General features: G+C 37.5%; 1 protein-coding gene across 5 annotated transcripts in view; it reads left to right on the top strand.

Annotated features, from left to right (window-relative positions):
• The window catches only part of LOC149249873 (pto-interacting protein 1-like), a 218,144-nt gene extending 194,462 nt beyond the window's left edge, over positions 1-23,682 (top strand). For 4 of the 5 annotated variants that reach the window (XM_089458815.1, XM_089458816.1, XM_089458812.1 and 1 more), the window contains exon 9: positions 23,006-23,682. In XM_089458815.1, coding sequence (XP_089314941.1) covers positions 23,006-23,137 — 132 coding nt within the window. In that variant the 3' untranslated portion in view covers positions 23,138-23,682. The remainder of the gene's footprint in view (positions 1-23,005) is intronic. The other variant, XM_089458813.1, reaches the window with a different exon arrangement.
• Positions 23,683-23,924: the final 242 nt, after the last annotated feature.

Below are 23,924 nucleotides of genomic sequence, written 5' to 3' on the forward strand. Positions count from 1 at the left end.
CCAAGCACAATTATGAAGACCAATGCTAGTTACATTTTTTCAACACTCCCTCTTAACTAGTGAGGTATTCATAATTGTTCCACTGGTACAAGGTTGATCTCAATTTGAAATGTTCCAAGAAGAATACAATAGCATACACAATGCTTGGGTTACCCTCATTGCCTAGGTATCCTCCCAATAGGGACGAAGGTGTTATCTAGACATTTGCCACAATTGATACCATTGGACTACAACCTTGGTATCCATCCTACAGGATACCATCTAGGCCTCCATGCCCTAACACCAACCCTCACAAGGATCCAGTTATCAACACTAAACTGGAGCTCCAACTGATATCCTCCCTCTGGGATCTAGACATCCACTGAGATCTCAATACTAACTAGGCCACGATGTCCTCCCAAGTACCAATGTATCGGAAATTTTAAGGTACTTCATCTCTCCCTCAACCAAATCAGAGACTTTTATTAATATGCCAACTTTCCAGGAAGAAATTAACATATCCACCAATCTGTGCATGCTCCTAAAACTAACTTCTTGTGGGGAAGAGATTTTGTCAACACATCAACTACTTGTTCATCCGTTGGCGACATGTCTAATAGCTTCACGACCCCAATCGTTATTCAAACTTCCAATGTACATGTTCTTGTATGCTAGCATAATCTTTGGGGTCTTTCAACTATTTTGATGCTGCTTAGGTCATCACAATGTGCAAACACATTTCAGTGAAAGCTTCATTCTTCAATTTCTCCAGCATCACCAAACTTAGCCTTAGCACTTTCCAAAACATCCAATTCTTGTTCACAACTTCATAATCACAACTTTATTTATCATGAATACAACTCACGGATAACCATCTGTAGTGCTTCAATTATTCTTCGATCTCAAACATCCTTATGGCCTTCACATCATGCTTTCAATTATGGAGGAGTTTTAATTTTCTTCAACCAAGCTCCCTCTCAACTAGGGAGATATACACTTTCTTTATCCAAGCTTCTACTAGGGACAAATTCATCAACTTTATCCACACATTCTCTTTCTTTCGCATCATCATATCATCGAAGAACTTCAACCTTCCACAACATCATTCCTTATATTCTCACCAATGTATACTTCAATGTCACCAAGATTCTTACAACTCCCTCTTTTCATCATGCTCAACATCATCATCAAGTATGAGGTAGGTAAGCATCTTCAACATCTTGAAGACTATGTACTTGCAAATCTTCAACAGTGCAACCAAATACAAATATAGAGCATGAAGTCAACTTTATTAATATAGGGTTAGCATGTCATCACAAGGGAAGCATAATAAATTAGACTCTAGATATCAAAATCTAAATCTAGTTAGGTTTATAATCAACAAGGGTTATACCTTTCATGCCCTAGACCATCACAATAAATTTTGTTAGGGTTTTTGTGACAAACCCTAGAGTTCTTCATCAAGACTAAAACCTTAGATATTAACAACTAATTCAAATATAGCGAAAGTATTATTACATCTAGGGTTTCATTATCATGCCTTGGAAACTCATATGAATCTATACTAGGGATTTTTTCATAAACCCTAGATGCAAACACCAAAACTTCAATGTTAGATATTTAACAATTTTGACCAAGCTAGGGTTTCAATCATACAGAAGCATATACACCTAGGGTTTCATTCCTAGGATTTTACATTGACTATTGCAAGGGTTTGTCATAAATCCTAATTTAACAAACCCTAAGAATCTAGGGTTTCATCATATAACCTAGACATCAACAACAAACCCTGAAAAGTTAGGGTTTCATATTAACAAACCTTAAACATCAAGAGATTAGGATTTCATTATATATTCTAGACTTTATCAACAAACCCTACGTAGACTAGGGTTTCATCATTAATGTCAACATACCCTAAGCATCAAAATGCTAGGGTTTTACAGCAAGCCCTAAAGGTTAGGGTTTTACCAAAGAAAACAAAAGATGGAATGTGTGAAAAGGGTTGATTTAATCTAGAGATTAATCACCCTAACAATCTAAGTCACAGGACACGTCCTCTAGGGTCCCGTGTCCCGTATTTTACGTACTGGACACGAAAACGACCCTAATACGTGTCGAATACGGTTTTTATTGTGTCCTGGAAAATGGGAAACGTATTCGCCAGTTTTCGTCGTGTCCTGCATTTGGAAAATGCATATTTCGTTGGTAGAAAACGTGGCCCTTACGTTTTTCGACGGGTTGAATATGTACCCCGCAAAAAAATGTAATTTAAAGCCTAGCTGCCCACACAATGGATTTTTCCCGTTATTTTCATCCTGTGCTATCGTCTGGAGCTGTCGTGTGGAGCAGGGTGTTTGAAGTTAGAACTGAATTTGGAGTCTGGAGCGGAGTGTGATGTGGCTGGTGCCCGTGCCGATTGTTGTGCAGCGTTCAGGTTTTCGCTTCAGCGTTCAAGACCGGCCGGTAAACCCGTAAACCCGTAAACCCGTGTTCAAATTAACTTATATCATGATTGATGCCAGATGGGGTTTCCTGTTTCCGTTTACTATTTCTAAATTCTAATTTCTACGTTATAATTTTTTTCATTATCGTGCAGTTTTTGGCATTTTGATTTCACTCTATTGGACACGATGATCCTAGTCAAAGATAAGGAAACCTAAAACCTTGTGTTGTGAAGAGCCCGTTACATGCTGATGCAACGTTGTGATAAGGTCTGTCATGTGATTATGAATTTGGGGATTATGAGCCCCAAAACTGTTATGCGGATGATGAATTGGAGAAGAGCAAAGGAAATCCCGTAAGGAGTCAAGGGTTTGTACTATGTAGATAGAGCAACCAATGAACCCCCAACAGCATGATCAACAAGCAAAGAAAACTGTGTCTCATTGTCCTTCAGGTAGATGCCTAGATTCAGCTGCACTTTCAACAATTAGCTTGATCAGGAACATTGGATTTAGAAAGAAAGGTTAAAAATTGTTTCAACCCAATGCTTAATATACCCATGGACCACAACTTATACCTTTTATTCCGTGGAGGGAGTAAACCTCACAGTCACCAACATCTTATAAAAATAAATTGATATAGAAATCTAATGAACTATCATGTAATCTCCTCACTTTGTCATATTGGAAATTGATATATTGACAATTGTATATAGTATTGCAAAGTGAGTCATCAACTTGTCAGAAAATATATACGATCCTGCCTAACATGACACTGGACAACTTGACACGATTATTGAATGTTAATTTCCAGCCAGATTTCCAAAGATACAATAAGGATAATTTCTTGGCCATTTTGTTTCAAATCAGATTGTATTCCAGCCTCCAGGAAGAAAATTTGTCATGGCTATTTGAAGGTTGTTGAAGTCCATTTAATTGTTTGGGCATAAAAAGGATCTTTCAGAAAACTTTTTGAGATTTAATGTGATCTTGGAGAAATCAGCTCAAAGCCTCAATGTAAAAACAAAAACTTTCTTTGTGTAAGATAATAAATTTATGACTATGAGTTTAAGTCTTTAAGACGAGCACACAAAGATATTGTTTTAGAAAAACACTAGGGATGTAGTTGAGTCTTGACCTTTTGGTGTTTTAGACAATACTAGAGTTTTCATTCAGATTCATTTGGCATGTTGAAACCTTTCAACTTCAAGGATGGCTGGTCTACCCCATATTATGTTGGAAGAGCAATCAAATGTTTAACTGTAATTTAAATCAGCCTGCACTTCCTTATGTGCTTTCATCACCATGGGTTTCAAACTTTCAACTTTCCAAATGGTCTCTGAAAATATTGACTACAGTCTGCTCCTTGTAAGTTGTAGGCAATTTTTAGCAAGGATGGGGAGCTGTTGTTTCACTTCTGAAATGCCCTCATCTGCATCATCATTCATAATGCTTGATTCTGGGTCAAGCCTATATCTGCCATCCATCATACATTCAACTTTCAAGCCATTATACTCCAATACAGATTTGGGTGCATGCTAGACAAAATGCTAATTGAATGTGTACATCAGTACATGTATACTTATAAATTATACTCTGTTTTTATTTGACTGTTCAGAACCAAGCTTTTATTCCACCCATCTGTTGAAGGGACATTGGGATAAGCTGCAACCTGCAATTTAATATGGATAAAAAACTATATTTCGGTATATATATATATATATATATATATATATTTTTTAATTAAATATATATAAAACGTGTCCCCCGTGTCCTGTTTCCAGGTCGCTGCGTTTCGTATTGAATACTCGTATTTACGTGTCCTCCGTGTTTCGTGTCCTCGTGTCATGTGACTTAGCTAACAATATAGAATCTTAATGATTCTATAACAAACCCTAGACATGAAAAAGTTAGTAATACAAAGAAAATTTCAAAATGATTGTACCTTTTAATGAAGACCTACAAATATTTTACATATCTTGAGTTGTTTCTCTTACAAACCTTGTAGGGTTTCCTTATTGAAGGGCTTCCTCTGAATCATGACAACATCTTCATGGTCCATTTCCATATTAGTCAACTTTTATTCAAGGATCCAACTTGATTTCCCAAGTCATCATTCTTGATACATACCTACAATATTTATTGACAAGCACAACCAAAATATACAAGTACAATAGCGTGATGATTATCTAGGGTTTCCATTACCTTTTAGAGAATGAATTCTTAGGGATTTGAGTTACAAAAGCTAGATATCACTTAATTTCTTTCTTGCCAAGGATTGTCATACTACTTACAAACCCTAGACATTATATAGATACTAAGAGGGAACAAGCGAATGAGATTTTCATATGTACTATCTAGGGTTTACAACTCCTAGATATAAAGAGATCTTGCAGACCCTAGGATCATACAAGCAATAAAATCCTAAGACATTAGATTCTTAGCAAATGAACACGTTATACATACCTCAAAAATTACATACCTCTGTCTTCTATTGAATTTATTGCTCTCCTTGCAAACTGAAGACATATTGTTAGATGATTGAGACATAAAGAACAAAACAATACTTACTTGAATTGGATGATGACTTCAAGCTAGTCTGCTTTCTCTTGAATATCACTGTAGCTTTTTCTTTTATAGGTTAGACCCTAGGTCTAGGACTTCCACATTACATCTTAACAAGTGTGATCCACTGATCAGACTTCGAACTTCATATACATATGTATGTACAAAATTGTGTTCTCTTCTTCAAATATGGTGGGTATAGCTAGATGTTAGGCCTTCCAAAATAGTCTCGTAGATGTTTTAAATGATCGTTCTTGGGTCTTTTTATGTACATAATTATGCACATGACTTCATCCTTTCTCAATAGGAGTCTTGGCTCCTACTTCTATGACTGTAGCTTCAAATTTGACCTTCCAGCTAGGCTTATAAGGCTTCTAAACAATTCAGTCTTGACTAGTCAACAAGTGAACTTTATGCTGGCTTGAAAAGGCTTCTTCTAGTCCACAATGAGACACTCTACTCCTTGAATTGACCACCCACAAACATGTATAGGCTTCTGAGGTTTTCGGATCTTTGAGATGACACAATGTACAGATTTTAATGGTGATTTCAGATCTCTATTCTTGAGCACAGAACTGTGATTTTCCTTTCAAGCATCTTGACCTTCTTTAGGCTAGTGATCCAGCCTCTCGGTTCAAGAACAAAGCTCCTAGGTTCTTCAAATTCCTTCACTATCCTTTCTTAGGCCTGCGGCCTAGACACAGAGATTTACTTATAAAAGTGTGCCCAGAATCTTGTTCTTGAATTTGATACTGACTTTAGATAATTTGGTCTTCAAGGAGAAGACTTGGAACCCTTTCTTCTTGTACATGAATGATCTTCTAGCTGCCTTGTTATACTGTTCTTAGCTTTGATACCATGTTAAGAAATCCATTAGGGCAGCAACTTAGTGTTTTCTTAAATTGATTTCTCTTACTTTGACATTGTCTTGTGATGTTTTCTCATTAGTTCTTCTTTCAATTATTATGTTCTTATCATCAAGACAAATTCCCAACAATGAATATCACTAACACAAAACAGGACACATTATGTAGGCACTCAGCCAGGGAAAAACCCCTCTTCTAGGGGAAAACCCATAAATTCTTCTTCTCTTCTTTAGAATCAAATCAAATATGACAACCTTGATCCTAGACCAAGACAAAGACTCCTTCATCCACCAAGTCAGCCTTCAACACAACTCCTTGAAGTCAATTAGAATCCCGACTCCTCCTCCCTGCAATATCTGAAGTTCATCCTCCATCCTCGGCCCCTACAACTAGCTTCAAACTCTTAGCACGTGTGACAGAAAGACATAATAATTTCAGTTCTCTTAGCTTGATAGACTTCTCATTCTTCTTTGTTGGAGTTACTTCTTCCTTTTTTACCTACGTATCCCTTTTTCTTGACTTCTAATTGCAGACCAAGTTCCTTCTTAGATGATGATCACAATAGGTCGAGTCCTTCTCTTATTTATAAACTTTACAAGGGTGACAAATCCCTTTATGAGGTTGACTAGTCAATTGAAGGAGCTGACTTGGTGGAGAAGGGACAAGACACATATTTATTACATAAACCTTTTTCTTTCTTGACACTAAAAGCCCAAGAAGGGTCTAGAATATAATGACAATGATAATGACTCAAGATGCAAGCCTAGAAGCCTTCAATGGAGGCTTGACCTAGAAACAAATACATAGAGGATGAAGCATATGCTCATAAAAAGAAATTTTCTTTTCCTTTCTTTTGATAAATACATTACATCATGGCTCAAGCACAATTATGAAGACAGATACTAGTTACATTTTTCCAACAATATCTAGTCTCATGATTCATCAATCTTAAAGTTTCAAGCTTTCAAAATTCAATATATAACATTTTTCATCATTGAACTTTAAAGTTGTACTCGTAACCATTACCATTACTAATTAACCAAACTATAACAAAGAATATCTAACATGAAATGAAATGCTTCAACTTTCAACTTTCACGAAGCATCATATTCGTAATGTAGTTTACCAGTGAGTTATAATTGCCAACTTCAAACTTCAGACTTAAATTGTCATATATTTTTTACAAAAAATATCGTAATAAATATGAAAGAGTCAATAGCTATAAAAACTACTAGAAACTAGAAATGACAAGTAAATCTATCTTCTACTGCTTGGGCCTCTTGCCACGAGAAATGTCTAATTTTTGAGATGCTTGTGGTCTATTGGGAGTCTCCTCCTACATAGTCGGACAACCATGTCCAAAACCAAAATCAGAAGGCACATGACCTCCACCACGTGAGGTTGTAGATGGAGGTGGCGACAACAAGGCTTGTGGAACTCGAGCACTGCTACTGGATGACGAGGATGCCGTGGCTGCTGCTATTGTTTCATCATCATCTTTCAAAAGTTCTGCTTCCAATTCTTCTAAATGTATAGATCCATCCTCCAAATTATCTCCCTCTGGGTTGTTTTCCCAAGTCATATATGATGTATCAACATGAGTCTGCTCACAATAATGTGTCAACAACCTCAAGTTTTAGTGCACAAACCCCAAGCTTTCTGGGTTTTCATTGGGGCGGTTTCTTCTCACATTATGGATGATGCTATAGGTGCTCCAACACCTCTCTGCAGAAGAAGTATTAACAGCCTGTGAAAGCACTTTCATTGGCAATTTTTCCAGAGGTCCCCTGCCAAAATACATGTCCTACCATGTGACAACATTCATTCTGTCCCTATCTTCCATTGCATGAAAAGAACCAAACACTCTAGTTTGAGTGAAGTATTTGCTTAATTCTCCACACAATCTATGTTAAGTTATGGTATGTTCTATGCTTATAACAGTTTACTTCTTTTTCTTATTATATTCCACCGATTAGCAATCACATGTACATAAAGTAAAGTGCAGATAGAACATTAAACGATCGACAGAAAACAAGCCAAGACAAGAGACACAAGATGTGGCGGCTAGCCAGGGACAAACCCCACAATGTGTGGGGAAACCCTTTGATCAAATCTTCTTTCATCTTCAATAATTCAGCAGAGAGAAATAGTACAATAAATCTGATTCATATCAGCAGTAGCAAACCCTAGATCAGTAGCATCAACATTAGCGGCTTCATTATCAAACTAGGGCAGACCATATCTCACAAACTGACAGTCGGATTGACTTCATTCCACCACCAAAAGTTTTGGCTTCCAGAGGAGGTTTAGATGAACCTACAGCGCAATTCAGATGAGGAGATCTTCTAGGCCACGCAAGTCAATCTTTACTTCTGCAGTTGCAGCTTCAGTTTCAGCAGTTTCCGGCTTCAAACTAGGGCAGTCGATATCTTGCAAACCGTTCGTCAGATTGACTTCATTCCACCACCAAAAGTTGCGGCTTTCAAAGGAGGTTCAGATGAACCTATAGCGCAGTTCCAAAGAGGAGATCTTCTAGGCCACGCAAGTCAATCTTTACTTTTGCAGTTGTAGCTTCAGTTTCAGCAGTTTCCGGCTTCAAACTAGGGCAGTCGATATCTTGCAAACCGTTCGTCGGATTGACTTCATTCCACCACCAAAAGTTGCGGCTTTCAAAGGAGGTTCAGATGAACCTACAGCGCAGTTCCAAAGAGGAGATCTTCTAGGCCACGCAAGTCAATCTTTACTTCTGCAGTTGCAGCTTCAGTTTCAGCAGCTTCCGGCTTCACATGTGTGAGAGAGAGAGACCCATTTCAGCGCAGTAGAGAAGAGACTCATATCTGCGCAGTAGAGAGAGAGAGATGTGATGAGATGAGTGAGTCTAAATGAGGAAAAGTCCTCTTATATTTATACACAACGTTGGTGGGTGAATAGATGCGACTGTTGGGCTTCTGAGCCTACATGAGTTGTAGGTCGGCTTGATAATAATTCCATAATCAAAATAAATTCATATCTCCATGAATACTTATCGGAATTGGATGATCTTTATATCAATCCTACACCTCTCGACGAGAGGAATCTAATAAAAATATTATTAGCCATGAATAAGATGACCCACATGAAGTTTTGCCCTGGTTTCCAATTTTAACAATCTAGCACACCCCTCCATGTCAGGGACCAACTTGTGTAAAGATGTCATATACCCATTTTGTACCTCTGGATTTGTATGGGGTTTGGTCCTAACCCCACCCACAGGTGCAGGCTTTCCCAGCCAAGATGGAGAGTAGTATTTTGGCATAAGGATATATGCCTAGGCATGTGGTGGAACATTAAGTTTATTCCACCATGCACACAGAAAATTATAAATATGATCATACAAGTTGGGATTTTTTGGCTGAACAATATATTTTATTTGCCCCAACATGTTATCCATTTGCTTATACACCTCCCCAATCACTGGTGCATTAGTATTTGCAAAACGAATCATGTTATAAATGGGCTTGGTGTATTGCAAACCATCCCTCACACGTGCCCAAAATAGACCATCAAGGGCAGTCTCCACCATTTCAAAACCTTCCCTGTCAGGTGCGGTTCGAGCCCTGTCCTTTAATACCTTCATGTTGACTTGATACCATGCTAGCCAATGACTCACTTACCTTCAAAAGGCGTCTGAAGGTTGTTGAGAAATCTAGGGCATTAGCATTAGGTGATTTCTCTTCGATTAGTAATTGCTTGTGAATGGTTTTTACTTCTTTAGATTAGGATCTTCTTGTTCTTAGATTATTAGTGTTCTTCTTCTTCATCAAACAGTAACCAATGCATGAACATAAATATACAAGAGACACAGAATGTAGGCTATTAGCTAGGGCCAAAACCTCTCACTCTTTGAGAGGAAAACTTGCCCATATTCTTCTCATAGGGATCCCAATTGACGAATGCCAAGACCAAGACCCTTGACCTATTAGCCACTCCAAGACTAAGACACAAGTCCTCTTGATAATCAACCTTCTTCTTGACTCCTCTTCCACTTCATCCTTCGATACATAACATTAATGTAAACTGAGATCATCTTCTATCATAGCAATGAACTGTCATGTCACACTGATATGATACTTCTATCGAGACAGAGATCCGAACTTCATGTAATGACTTGATTTGAACTTAGTCACTGTAATCTGAATTTAGAGATACGTCTAACTTGTCTTTTGTTCTATGATCCGAATTCCGGGAGAGATCTGAGCTTCTCTTTAACTGTGATTGCCCATATCCTCGCTGTCTACATCATCACCTTACACACTATCCCTTTCATTATCTATCCACATTCCTTTTCATAACTAGACATCTGAACTTGTCACATTCTCACTGTCACTGTGATCTGAATCTCAGAGGGATCTGAATTCCCTTTCCTCTCATAGAACTGTATCCTTCGAACTATAGCCTTCAAGATGTAGTCTTCACTGAGATGGATATCTGAATCAGAGGTGATTCAAACCTCTTTGTTGCCACTGTTCACCGAAATCTTAGAGACATGTGAATTTCTGGACTGTGGAAATGCGGATACCTTACACGCCTATATATAATAGTCTGCCCATATATATAAGCCGACATGTATACAACGAAGGGATGTGTCTCTTAATTGTGAGCCGACATGAGTTTGTTATTCCCACTAAAAGCCGACATGAAGAGGAGAACCATGCTTGTCTTTGGAGCGCTATTTTACAGTCCTATAGTCTCGAATACATTTGACATATCCCAAGTAGGGCTTCTCCATACATGACATTGACTCTTTCACAAATCCTAAGGCTCTCAATGGGAGCTGTCTAAAATAAACCTCTTGCTCACGAAACCCATGAAACAAGACATTACAACAATAATTTTATTTACTTCTTTTCATCATTTACAAAGATCATAATTACGCGTCATTATGAAGATCGAACCTAGTTACAATTTTCAACACTCCCTCTTAACTAGGGAGGTATTCATAATGGTACCTAGTCATTTTCAATCTGAAGAATTTCTCATAAGAAGAATCAGATTAGTAACCCATCTGTCTAACATCATATCAACCAACATTGTCACATAGCAAGGCCTTGACTAAAACCTCTATCCACATGATCAGAGCACAATGTTGGCGAGACCAATGATTCATAGACACCATAGTCATTGTCTCTCAAGGTACATACTCCACTTGGGTATTCACAGAGTATGACCTGTTGACCCTGCCGCCTACACCTACCTTCTCCTAGGTTAGCTTAGGGGGGTGGTCCTTAATGAAAAGTTAATTTAAAAAAGAAGTGAGTTTCTCGAAGAATTGTTAGAGTTAAATAGATTATCTCTTTAAGATTTAGAAGCAAAAAAATTGATATGAGCAATAACCATCATAAGGTAAGCATGAAATACAAAAACAACCAATGCCTTCCAAGTATTTGCTCTTTAAGAAATGAAATTGTATTTTGCTTAAAACGAAATAAAATGCTTTCAGATGGAAAGCAAAAATAACCCTGAAAAGTGAAACACTAAATTGTTAGCACAAGATATTATAAATGCTTTCAAGATGAATAAGTCTACAAATCAAAGCATGGAAACTATCTTTCTTAAAAGGATACAAAAATAACTCAAATGTTAAACCAAGATGACAACAAAGTATGCTACAAAAATAATCTACAAGAGGCTAGGCCAAAGAGTATGAGAAAGCTCTCCTCTTTGACTAGCCATGACTTAGCTCTTTGAAATAGCCAAATATTGATAAATGAAGTACAATACGTAAAAAAATAAATTTTTCCAAGTTTGATATTTTGATTCAAGAAATAAAAGCTTTAAGAAACTTGAAAGAATCCCTGCAAGACACAAATAAGATATAGATGAGACTTTGGAATTCAAAACATGTGGATTCTCCTTGAATATTTTTCAAGAATGGGTTGATTCCTCCGAGAATTTCCCCTCACGCTTGAAAAGCTTGACCAAATAATGATTCATTTACAAAACTTCACCACAAATCATTAAATCGACATGAAATTAAATAAGTGCAGTGGAAAGAATTCCTAGAGATACATCTATTATCCACTAGAAGATTTCTTTTCCTAAAGCAAATAATTAATTCTTATGCTAATATGAGATAGCTGCATACTAACATAACTTGAAACAAGCATGAAAGAAATAATGACATGAGGAAATAAATAGAAGCATAACAAGAAGTCAAGAATTTACCACACATGCAAGGAGAAGAACACCATCACGCTTTACTGCAAAGACTATTGTATTATATTGCAAGTAGTGAATACAATCCCGCAGAGTTTCCTCAAGCAGACTAGCTTGTATTACATGATACAAATGAGAGCCCAAGGCTCTATTATATAGAACTATGAGAGCCAATTCCAATGTAAAAGTGATTAAACAAGTTGCATGAGGTGACAATCCCAAAGAGATTCGAATTGGTTGAATGGAGCTCCAATGCCAAGTGTAAAAATCAATTTTTGGCAAGTGGACATCATTTTGTTCTTCCCTTATGTGCCAAATTCGAATTTTATGATGGAATGACAAGTGTATATGGGTGGTAACCCATGTGGGGACAATTTCCCACAAAAATCTCCACCAAATATTCTCCCAAATTCTCCTAAATGCACATTAACTTCACAAATTCGAATTTCCAACTAAGCAGTTTTCTCATTTAATGCCAGAAATTCGATTTTATTTGACACATGTCCTTTCCATGATTTTAGGAGTCCACATCACCTTGGAACTTCACTTTAACTCCCCCATAATTTTTCCAACTCATTTCCACAACATTTAGCATGTGTGGATATTTATTTTTCTCTATTTATTTAATTGATGGCTGAATTAATTGCCAGATTTCCCACTAAACTTAGAAAAAGTGGGTTTTGAGGGTTCAAAACACATTTTTAACCCATCAAAGCGTGTTATGGTAGAAAGTTGAGGGTGAGAGGTGTAATTTTGATTACTCATACTCCATACAACTTCTGTAGGCTACATTTATTACAATTTAAATACAATTTTATTTGCAATTTTTGACTTGTGGGAAATTTAAAAAATTAAAAAATGACTACCTAGACCTAACCAAATTCCATGAAATTTTTGTGTGATCTAATATGGTAATATACCGATTCTAGACACTAAGATGTGTTAGGGGCTCAACTTTCAAACCGTCACCCCGACTTTGGGGTAAAATGTGAGTAAAAAAATCCTGAAAATTATCTGCCTCTGAAAAAGAAGGGATAGTTAACCAGATAAAAAAACACTCCAAGGTGTACTCGTTTGCTGATCGAGTCCCAACATCCTAGGCCTGTTACAAACTCAAAACTCATCATTACTAGTATCACTTATTACAATTGCTCGTAGGGTGTGGAATCTGGGTACAAGAAAGATGATGAAAAGATAGAAGTAGAGTTAAATTTTTTTATGGTTGATGATATCTGATGGTACAAGTGTCCTCTGGATCATCCTTTGGCATGGAGTCTTCATATAATCGTCAGATGCCACTCTAGTGGTTAACATTTGGCTCCATATGGGGATGCATGCAAGACACAAAGTGATAGTGTGCAAGAATCTGGAATTTGCATCAACCGACAAAAGACATATATCAACAATATCCATTCAAAATATCATCAAATGGAATCAAGTATAGAAATGAAGAAATGAAAATTTATTCTAAGAGCATAAATGACAATTTATTCTTGAAATAAAACTAATTAAACAAAAATGACAAGGGATAAGGTTAGAAATATGATACAAAAATATGTTCCATGGCATCAAATGTCCTCAATGAAGTTTGTGCTGAGAACCTAAGCTCTATTCCAATAAAGGAATTTACTCATTCCTACAGAAGGAATGTACCTAAGCTCCCTCTTGGCTTAGGAATTTCCAATTTTCTTCCAAGAAACTTGTTTTCAGGCTCCCTCTTAATTAGGGACCTATAGCAGCTCCTCAACTAGTTGCTTGAAGAGCTCCTTCCTCTGATGTCATGAATTTCTTTGTCAAGGAGTCTTCACCTTTTGTGGCTTCTTCATAGGGCACATACCATCCATCACTTTCACCCATGAGTCAGTGATGTCATCATTACTTTCATCAGAAAGTGATCCATTATTCTACATCTGGTCTTGCTTCATGTCATGTTGCCTTCTTCATGTTGTCTTTTTCAGAAAGATCTTACATCCTTCTACATGGTCCTATAGGAAGACATCCACAATCCTTCCCTTGGCAGTCCTGCATAAGCCCATCCAGATACTTATTCAAAATAAGAAATGAACACTTAAATCAAAATTACCTTTGTGATGGTCTTTCATCACGACATCTTCCAATGTGCATCAACATCCTACATACATGTTGACACATCTCCCAAAGATATCCATTGTCAAGTGTCTCCATCTTTTCTAGACTTCCATCAGAGTCTTCATATCTTTCCGGGAGATTTCTTAGTCAATTCTTCTAGGATGTTGATTTGCCTTTACCATGGTTGTATATCTCACGATCTCTTCCTTCCTTTCTTCACACATTTCATTCCTTTCCCAGGAGCTTCTAATCAGAGTTCCTCAATTGTAGTCAACCACCTCATACTTCAAATGAGGACATATTATGTTGATTTCATCTAGTGTGACCCATGCCTTTCGACAACCTTTCATAGGAGGAGATTCCTTTCCTTTGATCATGCTTCTCAGTGTTGAGCAATGATCTATGTTACGTGCAACCATACAACATGACTTTATAATATTGAATACAATCATACATACCTCATTTATCTTAGGTCATCTAGGCTTCTTTCAGTAACTTCCTTGATTGAAAAGAGCTTCAACCCCTTGATCTGCTTCATCTTTGATGTCAACATACTTTCATCCCATGAATTCTACAAGTTGGAGTTCCTGATGAAACACTTGCTTCCTTTCTCGATTGGTGAACCTTCCGATGAAGATTCCATCAATGAGCTTTGAGGATCTTTCATATCCTTATCCAGCAGATGTTACCTTTTGATGTATGATGAGCCTTGTCCTAGATGACTTCTTCTTTTCCTTTAGTTTCTAGTGAGGTTCTCAAGAGCTATATCCTTCTTAGTTGACTATCAGACATCCTTCATGTTTCCTATGGTGATGTCACAAGCTCTTACTTCTAATGCTTTTCCTCTTCCTTGGACTTCCTTCTTTCAACTTTATCTACTTCTTTGGTGAAATGGACTTCTTTTCTATCTTTATTGTTCTTGCCCTACTTGAGCTTAGGACAATCTTTCCTGTAATGCTCATAGCATTGAATCTTAACTATGTTCTTCTTTTCCTTTTGACAAATGTCTAAATATTGTTTGCCCTCAACCTGTCCTCTTCTATCTTGCATAGAAACCACAAGTTGTTGAATAGAATAGCCTTCTTGTCCTCATAGACATTTGTTACCTTGTTCATCAGTTAGTGCATTTAGAACAAAGGAGATCATTTCCTTATCCGAAATTATCTCTCCCAAATCTTGGAGTTGAGATCTTTATGAAGATATCCCTTTATCCTTTGATACCTTCAATGATCTTTCTTATCACATCTTCAGAGAATAGTTCTCCCAACTTATCATATATCTCTTTGATGTCTCCAGTACTGCTATATGAGGGGACCTTTCATAAGAATCCCTTTCCATGTATTCAGAGGAGACCTTTTCATTGATATGTTTAATGACTTCACTTTCTTCGAGGACTATGTCTATCCTCCTTTTCCATGCAAGGAATTTCGATGACCCAACCAGCTTATAGATCTCCTTGCAAAACGAAGTCATTTTACCAAATTTGATTATAGAATGAAGGATACTTACTTAACAAGTGAAAATGAAATCTTCAACTTGATCACTTTGATGGTTGTTGAAGAAGATGTATTAGTGCTCCTTTTGGATGATCTATTTCCAAATGAAAATCCCTTCTTCAATAAAGGAGATTGCTCCTTTTATGATGTCAACGCCTTTAGATCTAACTTCCTTTGTTGATGGTGATTGATGAGGATGTTTTGATGCTTCCTCGGATGATCTTCTTCAAGGATAAGGAGGGGATCCTTGCTGCAATGATAGGGAGCTTTCCTTATAGCTTTTGAAGATGATGATAATGCCTTCTAGCCTTCTTTGTCTTCAAGATACTTTGACTTCTCAGTGGTGAATGAGTGCAAATCAAAAATGCTTCTAGGTTCTCCAAGATGATGTGATCTTAGTCCTAGAAATGCTTCTCTTGGATGTCTATACTTGCGCTGCCTTGCTTTGTAGATCTCTTCATCTTGATGAGGGTCTTTGTGGTCTTTTGCTAAGGACTATAGGATCCAACACTCTTGCTGGTGTAGATTTTTAGTTGCCTTGATTTGTAGATATATTCGCCTTGAGTAGAAATAAGGCTTTGGCCTTGATTATTTGATGATCCCAAGACTTCTGAAGTAGACTTCCTTCTTTGATCTAGGGTTTGATTCTACAATGTAGATCCTTCAACTTGCTTTGATATCCTTCAATTTATTCGATCTTTGAGTGTCCCTTGATAAGACGCCCTTCCCTAACTTTGACACCTTAGCTCTGATACCATGTTGAGAAATCTAGGGCATTAGCATTAGGTGATTTCTCTTCGATTAGTAACTTCTTGTGAATGCTTTTTACTTCTTTAGATTAGGATCTTCTTCTTCGTAGATTATTAGTATTCTTCTTCTTCATCAAACAATAACCAATGCATGAACATAAATATACAAGAGACACAGAATGTAGGCTATCTGCCAGGGCCAAAACCTCTCACTCTTTGAGAGGAAAACCCACACAAATTCTTCTTATAGAGATTCCAATTGACGAATACCAAGACCAAGACCCTTGACCTATTAGCCACTCCAAGACCAAAACACAAGTCCTCTTGACAGTCATCCTTCTTAAAGAGTTTAGACTTCTGTGATCCATACTTTGATTGTGAGAATGATTTCAGCAAAATCACATAGAGAATCATTTGTCGACGCGTTTCGAACCAACTAGTGTGGTTCATCGTCAGGACAAGTTGAGGAACAATTCTGAGCGATCAGTTAAATAGTGCATGCAGGTCCTTCAACAGCTATATGAACGGGCAACGGTTAAAAAGACCCTTAACGTCTAGATTAGACCAGGGCCTAGGGGAAAGGGTCAAGGTTCGTTAAATTATTCAAATAATATAATAATTTCTAATCATAATTAAAGAGACCATGGTTCAATTTATTACCACAATTATAAAATAGACTAGGGTAAAAATTTACCCTAGTCTATTTTATAATTGTGGTAATAAATTGAACCATGGTCTCTTTAATTATGATTAGAAATTATTATATTATTTGAATAATTTAACGAACCTACCCTAGTCTATTTTATAATTGTGGTAATAAATTGAACCATGGTCTCTTTAATTATGATTAGAAATTATTATATTATTTGAATAATTTAACGAACCTTGGCCCTTTCCCCTAGGCCCTGGTCTAATCTAGACGTTAAGGGTCTTTTTAACCGTTGCCCGTTCATATAGCCGTTGAAGGACCTGCATGCACTATTTAACTGATCGCTTAGTTCCTCAACTTGTCCTGACAATGAACCACACTAGTTGGTTCGAAACACGTCGACAAATGATTCTCTATGTGATTTTGCTGAAGTCATCCTTCTTCTTGACTCCTCTTCCACTTTGTCCTTCTTCGATACATAGCATTAACATAAATTGAGATCATCTTCTATCATAGCAACAAATTGTCATGTCACATTGATATGAGACTTCTATCGAGACAAAGATCCGAACTTCATGTAATGACTTGATTCGAACTTAGTCATTGTAATCCGAATTCAAAGATACATCTACAATGTAGGTCCTTCAACTTGCTTTGATATCCTTCAATTTTCACTTTGATACCTTTCTCGAGATTTGATCCTTGAGTGTCCCTTGATAAGATGTCCTTCCTTGACTTTGACACCTTATCTCTAATACCATGTTGAGAAATCTAGGGCATTAGCATTAGGTGATTTCTTTTCAATCAGTAACTACTTGTGAATGTTTTTTACTTCTTTAGATTAGGATCTTCTTCTTCTTAGATTATTAGTGTTCTTCTTCTTCATCAAACAGTGACCAATGCATAACATAAATACACAAGAGACCCAGAATGTAGGCTATATGCCAAGGCCAAAAACTCTCACTCTTGGAGAGGAAAACCCACACAAATTCTTCTTATAGAGATTCCAATTGATGAATACCAAGACCAAGATCCTTGACTTATTAGCCACTCCAAGACCAAGACACAAGTCCTCTTGACAGTCAACCTTCTTCTTGACTCTTCCACTTCGTCCTTCTTCTATACATAGCATTAACATAAACTGAGATCATCTTCTATCATAGCAACTAACTGTCATGTCACACTGATATGAGACTTCTATTGAGACAGAGATCCGAACTTCATGTAATGACTTGATTAGAACTTAGTCACTGTAATCCGAATTCACAGATACATCTAACTTGTCTTCTGTTCTATGATCCGAATTTTGGGAGAGATTCGAGCTTCTCATTAACTGTGATTACCCATATCCTTGTTGTCTACCTCATCACCCTACACACTGTCCCTTTCATAATTTATATGCATTCCTTTTCATAACTACACATTCGAACTTGTCACATTCTCACTGTCACTATGATCTGAATCTTAGAGGGATCTGAATTCCCTTTCCTCTCACAGAATTGTAGCCTTCGAACTATAGCCTTCAAGATGCAGGCTTCACTGAGATGGATATCCGAATTAGAGGTGATCCGAACCTGTTCGCTGCTACTGTTCACCGAAATGTCAGAGACATGCGAATTTCTGGACTGTGGAAATGCGGATACCTTACACGCCTATATATAGTAGTCTTCCCATATGTATAGGCCGACATGTATACAACGAAGGGATGTGTCCCTTAATTGTGAGCCAACATGAGTTTGTTAGCCGACATGAGTTTGTTATTCCTTCTAGAAGCCAACATGAGTTTGTAATTCCTTCTAGAAGCCGACATGAAGAGGAGAACCATGCTCGTCTTTGGAGGGCTATTTAATAGCCCTATAGACTAGAATACATTTGACATATCCCAAGTAGGCCTTCTCCATACATGACATTGACTCTTTGACAAATCCTAAGGCTCTCAATGGGAGCCGTCTAAAATAAACCTCTTGCTCATGAAACCCATGAAGCAAGGCATTACAATAATAATTTTATTTACTTCTTTTCATCATTTACAAAGATCATAATTACATGTCATTATGAAGACCAAACCTAATTACAATTTTCAACAAAGGTGAGGTAATAGCTAGCAAGTATAGTCTTCCCAAGCTTCAATTGCTCCAACCTTGAGTGACTATGGAAAATCCCATGTTATTGCTATGATTGGTAATAAATTTTATCATTCTCTTGCCTCGCTCGTACAAATCACCAATTCATCTGTATTGAAGTTCCTTGTTCTTAATAATATCACGCATCAAAAGGTTGATTGTGTGAACCAAACACCCAAACCAAAATATGTTGGGGTATTTATCCTCAATGATTGCTCCCAATGCCTTACAATTAGAAGCATTATTGATGATGACTTGGATGACATAGTATGTCCCAATACTTTCAATTGTTTGAAGTAATGGTTGTGCAATGCTAATGGCAGTTTTGAAATTTTTTGACTAATCATGTGCTGAAAGGAAGGCTGCACTAGTAGCAGACACATCAAGAACACTAATCAATGGCTTGCCTTTTACATTTGTCTAGCCATCAAATACAATGGATACCCCATAGTCATTCCAAGAATTTGTCAATTTGCCCAAAGCATGTGTTATTTTGGCTTTTTCATGATCAAGGCCCACAGTTCTATCTTTGTCATATCGAGGGCTCTTGTATCGTTTAGGGGTGTTGAGAAATCTAGGGTAGCATATAGACTAGGTTTAGTAGCTTGATTTCTATTATACTTTGACAAATTCTTGTGATTATTATTTTGTTCTTCATTATTGTTATTATGTTCTTTTCATCATCAAGGCAGATACCAAACAAGAAGATTAGAAAGACACCAGAGATAGGCACACAACCAGGGTAAAACCCCTAAGAAGGGGAAAACCTAGTCAAACTCTTTTACTAGTAGAACCAAATCAAAGTGAGACAGTCCAGGACCTCTTTTGACCATGACACAAAATTACCTCCATCCATCAAGCCAACCTCCATGTAGTTACATCAACATAGCCCAACTCTCCAAAACAATGGACTCACATTGTAATCTATATCTCTGGTCCAACAACAAAATATGTTCTTTTTCGACCTTGCAACAAAATCTCATTCTACTTTCACATATGGCAAAATATAACACTTTTTGATCTTTTTTGAACTTCTAATCCCCTTCGCTTTCCTTCTTCTCCTTCTTTTAAGTATTTCACACTTCCTCTCTCCTTGTAGTTGTAGATCAAATTGCAGATCGAAGTGATGCCAAATAGGTCGACTTCATTTGCTATATATAGTGGTTGGAGTGTGTTATTTTGAGACTGACTTGTAAGGTGTGGAGGCCGACTTGATGGAGGAGCATAAGATACATGAAAATAACTCTCCTTTTCCCGAGGGTCTGGGTCTAATACATTTTGACTTTTTGACTCCTAGAAGCCTTCAATGAAGGCTAGACCTATTAACCACTGACCAAGCATGAAACCCATGCTTTAATAAGTCAAATTTACAATAAAAAAATTATTTTTCTCTCTTTGAAAAATACAATTATGAAGACCAACACTAGTTACATTCTTCAACAAGGGGCATCATTGATGGCGCCAACCATTTCATGCCAATAAGGTGAGCGAAGAACATTGAATGGTATCCCACATGCATAGAGAAACAATTATTTTTGCATCCACATCATCCCTACACCCTTGATCAAGGAAATCTGATATGGTTCTATGCCTTAAAGGGATGTCTGTGCCTTTGCTGTATCCACTACCATGGGTGGATGCTAATGGAGTTTTTAGTCTATGTGATTGTGGGCTAGTGGTGTCATGTTCAAAGTCACCCTTTGATCTTTTAGATTTGTATTGGGCTTCCTCCTCTTCCCTTATGTATTTGGCTCTTTGTTGTGTTGACACACTTCCACAAGTTTTGATTCCTATTTGCTTATTTCCATCCCATGCCATTTTCCCACAAAGATGCTTTTTGGCACGGGTGTATGAACCCGTGAAAGTGATTTTGCAATGGGGGCATGTAAATTTAGTGGTTCCACCCCCTTTCCCTCCTGAAAGCCTAGTAACATATTTCCACAAGGGGGTTTGGTCAACTTTGGTTTTCTTGCCATCATCATCTCCACTCTCATTATCCTCCTCCTCCTCTTCCTCTTGGTACTCCTCCTCTCCAAGGTTTCCTAATCCACCACTACCCACTTCTTCATCATCTTCATCATTCCTCCTTTTGCTCCCCGACACCATCATAACATAATAAGGAACCAACATGAGAATGCTAGGCCATATACCCATCATGTTTGGTGGAGTTATAGTTTCTTGCCTGTGATAAAATGGAGGAGGAATGGGAATGGGAAAGAGAGAAGATAACATCTTTCATTCAACAATGAACATATAAAAAACACAAATGCTACATGGAAAAATAAAAAGAATGGGATTAGACCCTACCTCTTTGGCTCTCCAATTGTGTCTTCAATCCCAAGCTCCCTTGCAAGCTCCTCAAGCAACCCTCTCAATCTTCCTCTCACTCACCTCCTCAACTCAAGTTCTAAAATCCCTCTCTTGCTCTCTCAATCATGCAAATGATGCATTGTGGGAGGGGAGGACTTTTGTTTATTTTGGCCGCTCCCATCCCTCCACCACAAAAAATTGTGCACACCTCTCTTTCCGCAGGAGCGGTCAGGAGAGATTGCTCCTGTACTGCTCCACGATTTAAAAATTCGCTCCGGGAGTAGTATGGGAGCGATCACTCCCGCAAAGGTAGGAAACAATTTTTTTTATGGGAGTGCGCTTTGGGAGCGGATTGGGGGGGAGGGGGGTGCTCTCCCGCAACCTTGATCCTGCACTTGCACTAGGCAACTCGCTCTGACCTCTAGAATTGATTCCAACAACTGGAAAAGCAATCTGTTGCCCAGATTTGCGCACTAGAAAAACTCACACAACCTTCATGCTGGTATACTCAGCCTCTGCAAATTTTAGTGGAAACCTTCTCTCCAATCTCTGTTGATCCTCTCACTGATGCTTTGCTGGCTCGAACTCTTCCTTCCTTGAATACTGGGAAGTTCGCATTGCCCTGCTCCCTTGCTCATTCGATGTGTGTTCTCCAAGCCCCATCGATTTGCTCGTACAATCTCTCGTTGGAGCACCAGTGACCAAGATCTAATTGTGATCAATGGCTAGGCTCATCTTAGACTTGATCCAAGTCATTTTTGGAAATCTCTAGGGCATAAGTCAATTTCCTCAATTAATTCACTTCAATTAACCTGTTTTCCTAAATTAGAGTATGGCAATTTTTAATTATCTGGTCAATTAATTTAATTAAGGTGTTTCGGAGCCATATCTGACAAAACGATTGCTGGGTATTGGAGATCTCATGTTCTTTAATCTCTCTGACACCTTAGAGACTAGAACACCTGTTTGATGCTAGCAAAAATCTAACAATAATGAAGCAGATTGCAGTCTCTTGCAATTGAGATGCTCATGAGGCTTTCAGTTAGCTCCTCTCTTGTATCTGCGATACATATATGCGAGTCACTTATATTCAAGTGTTTTATCTATCTAGACATAAATGCACCTGTAGATGGTCATCCTTTCTTTTCTTTTCAAATATAGTATTTATTTGTGCATCTTACTCTTGAGGAAGAGTTTACGTTGGAAATATATTTGTTGTAACTTTTGATTCTTTCCCTGTCCTCAAATGATAATGGATTGGTTAAAATAGCAATGACCTATGGTAAAAAGGTGTTTCTGATTTCTGTTTTCTTCTATTGCGTATCACGTCCATGTCAAAGATTTATTTCTAATTGGAACATAGTAACATTGCCAGAAGACACCTCACATACTCCCACTTTCAATCTATTAGTAGTTCTGGAATTGGAATTGAGGTGTAATTTTCTCTCTTGGCATCTGATTGAATGTCTTTTCATTATAATCTATAAGAGTATCTTTTATGGTTTATTGACTTCTGTATTTGAATGTTTCATCATGTGAAACAGCTGGCAGCAGTTGCTGCCTTGTGTGTGCAGTATGAAGCTGATTTTCGTGCAAACATGAGTATTATTGTAAAGGCACTTCGACCTCTATTGAATACACAATCAAGTCCTGCTGGTGGGAACACAGCTGTGTAATCTGATGTATACGTCAGATTATGTCTTATGATATCCAAGTTTTTGCATTATTTAGCTTTTCTTTAACACAAGCAGGCATATCTTCTATCTATTGAATACACAATCAAGTCCTGCTGGTGGGAACCCAGCTGTGTAATCTGATGTATACGTCAGATTATGTCTTATGATATCCAAATTTTTGCATTATTTAGCTTTTCTTTAACACAAGCAGGCATATCTTCTATCTGCTTGCATATATCTCGATCTGTAGTTTTAATATTGTAAAGGATTAGATTACTTATCACGTGGAAACAGAAGGGAGTCAAGGAAGCAAACGCATACAATTGGACATGGGCATGATATTATGTCTTACCTTACGATATTCCAAATTTGTGCGTTATTTAGTTTTTCTTCGATACAGGCAGGCATATCTTGTATCTGCTTGCATATTACTCGACCTGGAATTAAAATATTGTAAAGGATTGGATTACTTAACATGTGGAAACAGAAGGAAATCAAGATAGCAAATGCATACAATTGGACATGGCAATTCAAAATTGCAGGCACCTGCTGAGTCTTCAGGATATGCAAATATGATGTCTACTGTGTTGCTTTCTATTAGGTTGTCATGATTCATGTTTGATGTATATTCATACTTAAGTGTAATATTTCATAGGCTAGAAGTGACCCAGGATTCAGTTATGACAGGTATGACTATTCTCCTTAGTTTACAGCACAATTGCCTTTTAAATTGTTTTGTTTTCAGTATATTCTTAGTAGTTTCATAGCTGAAAGGCATGGTATTTGT

Source organism: Pinus tabuliformis, chromosome 7, assembly GCF_031772625.1.
Source record: "Pinus tabuliformis cultivar Carrire ecotype Pingquan chromosome 7, CPIR1, whole genome shotgun sequence".
Classification (NCBI taxonomy): Eukaryota; Viridiplantae; Streptophyta; class Pinopsida; order Pinales; family Pinaceae; genus Pinus; species Pinus tabuliformis.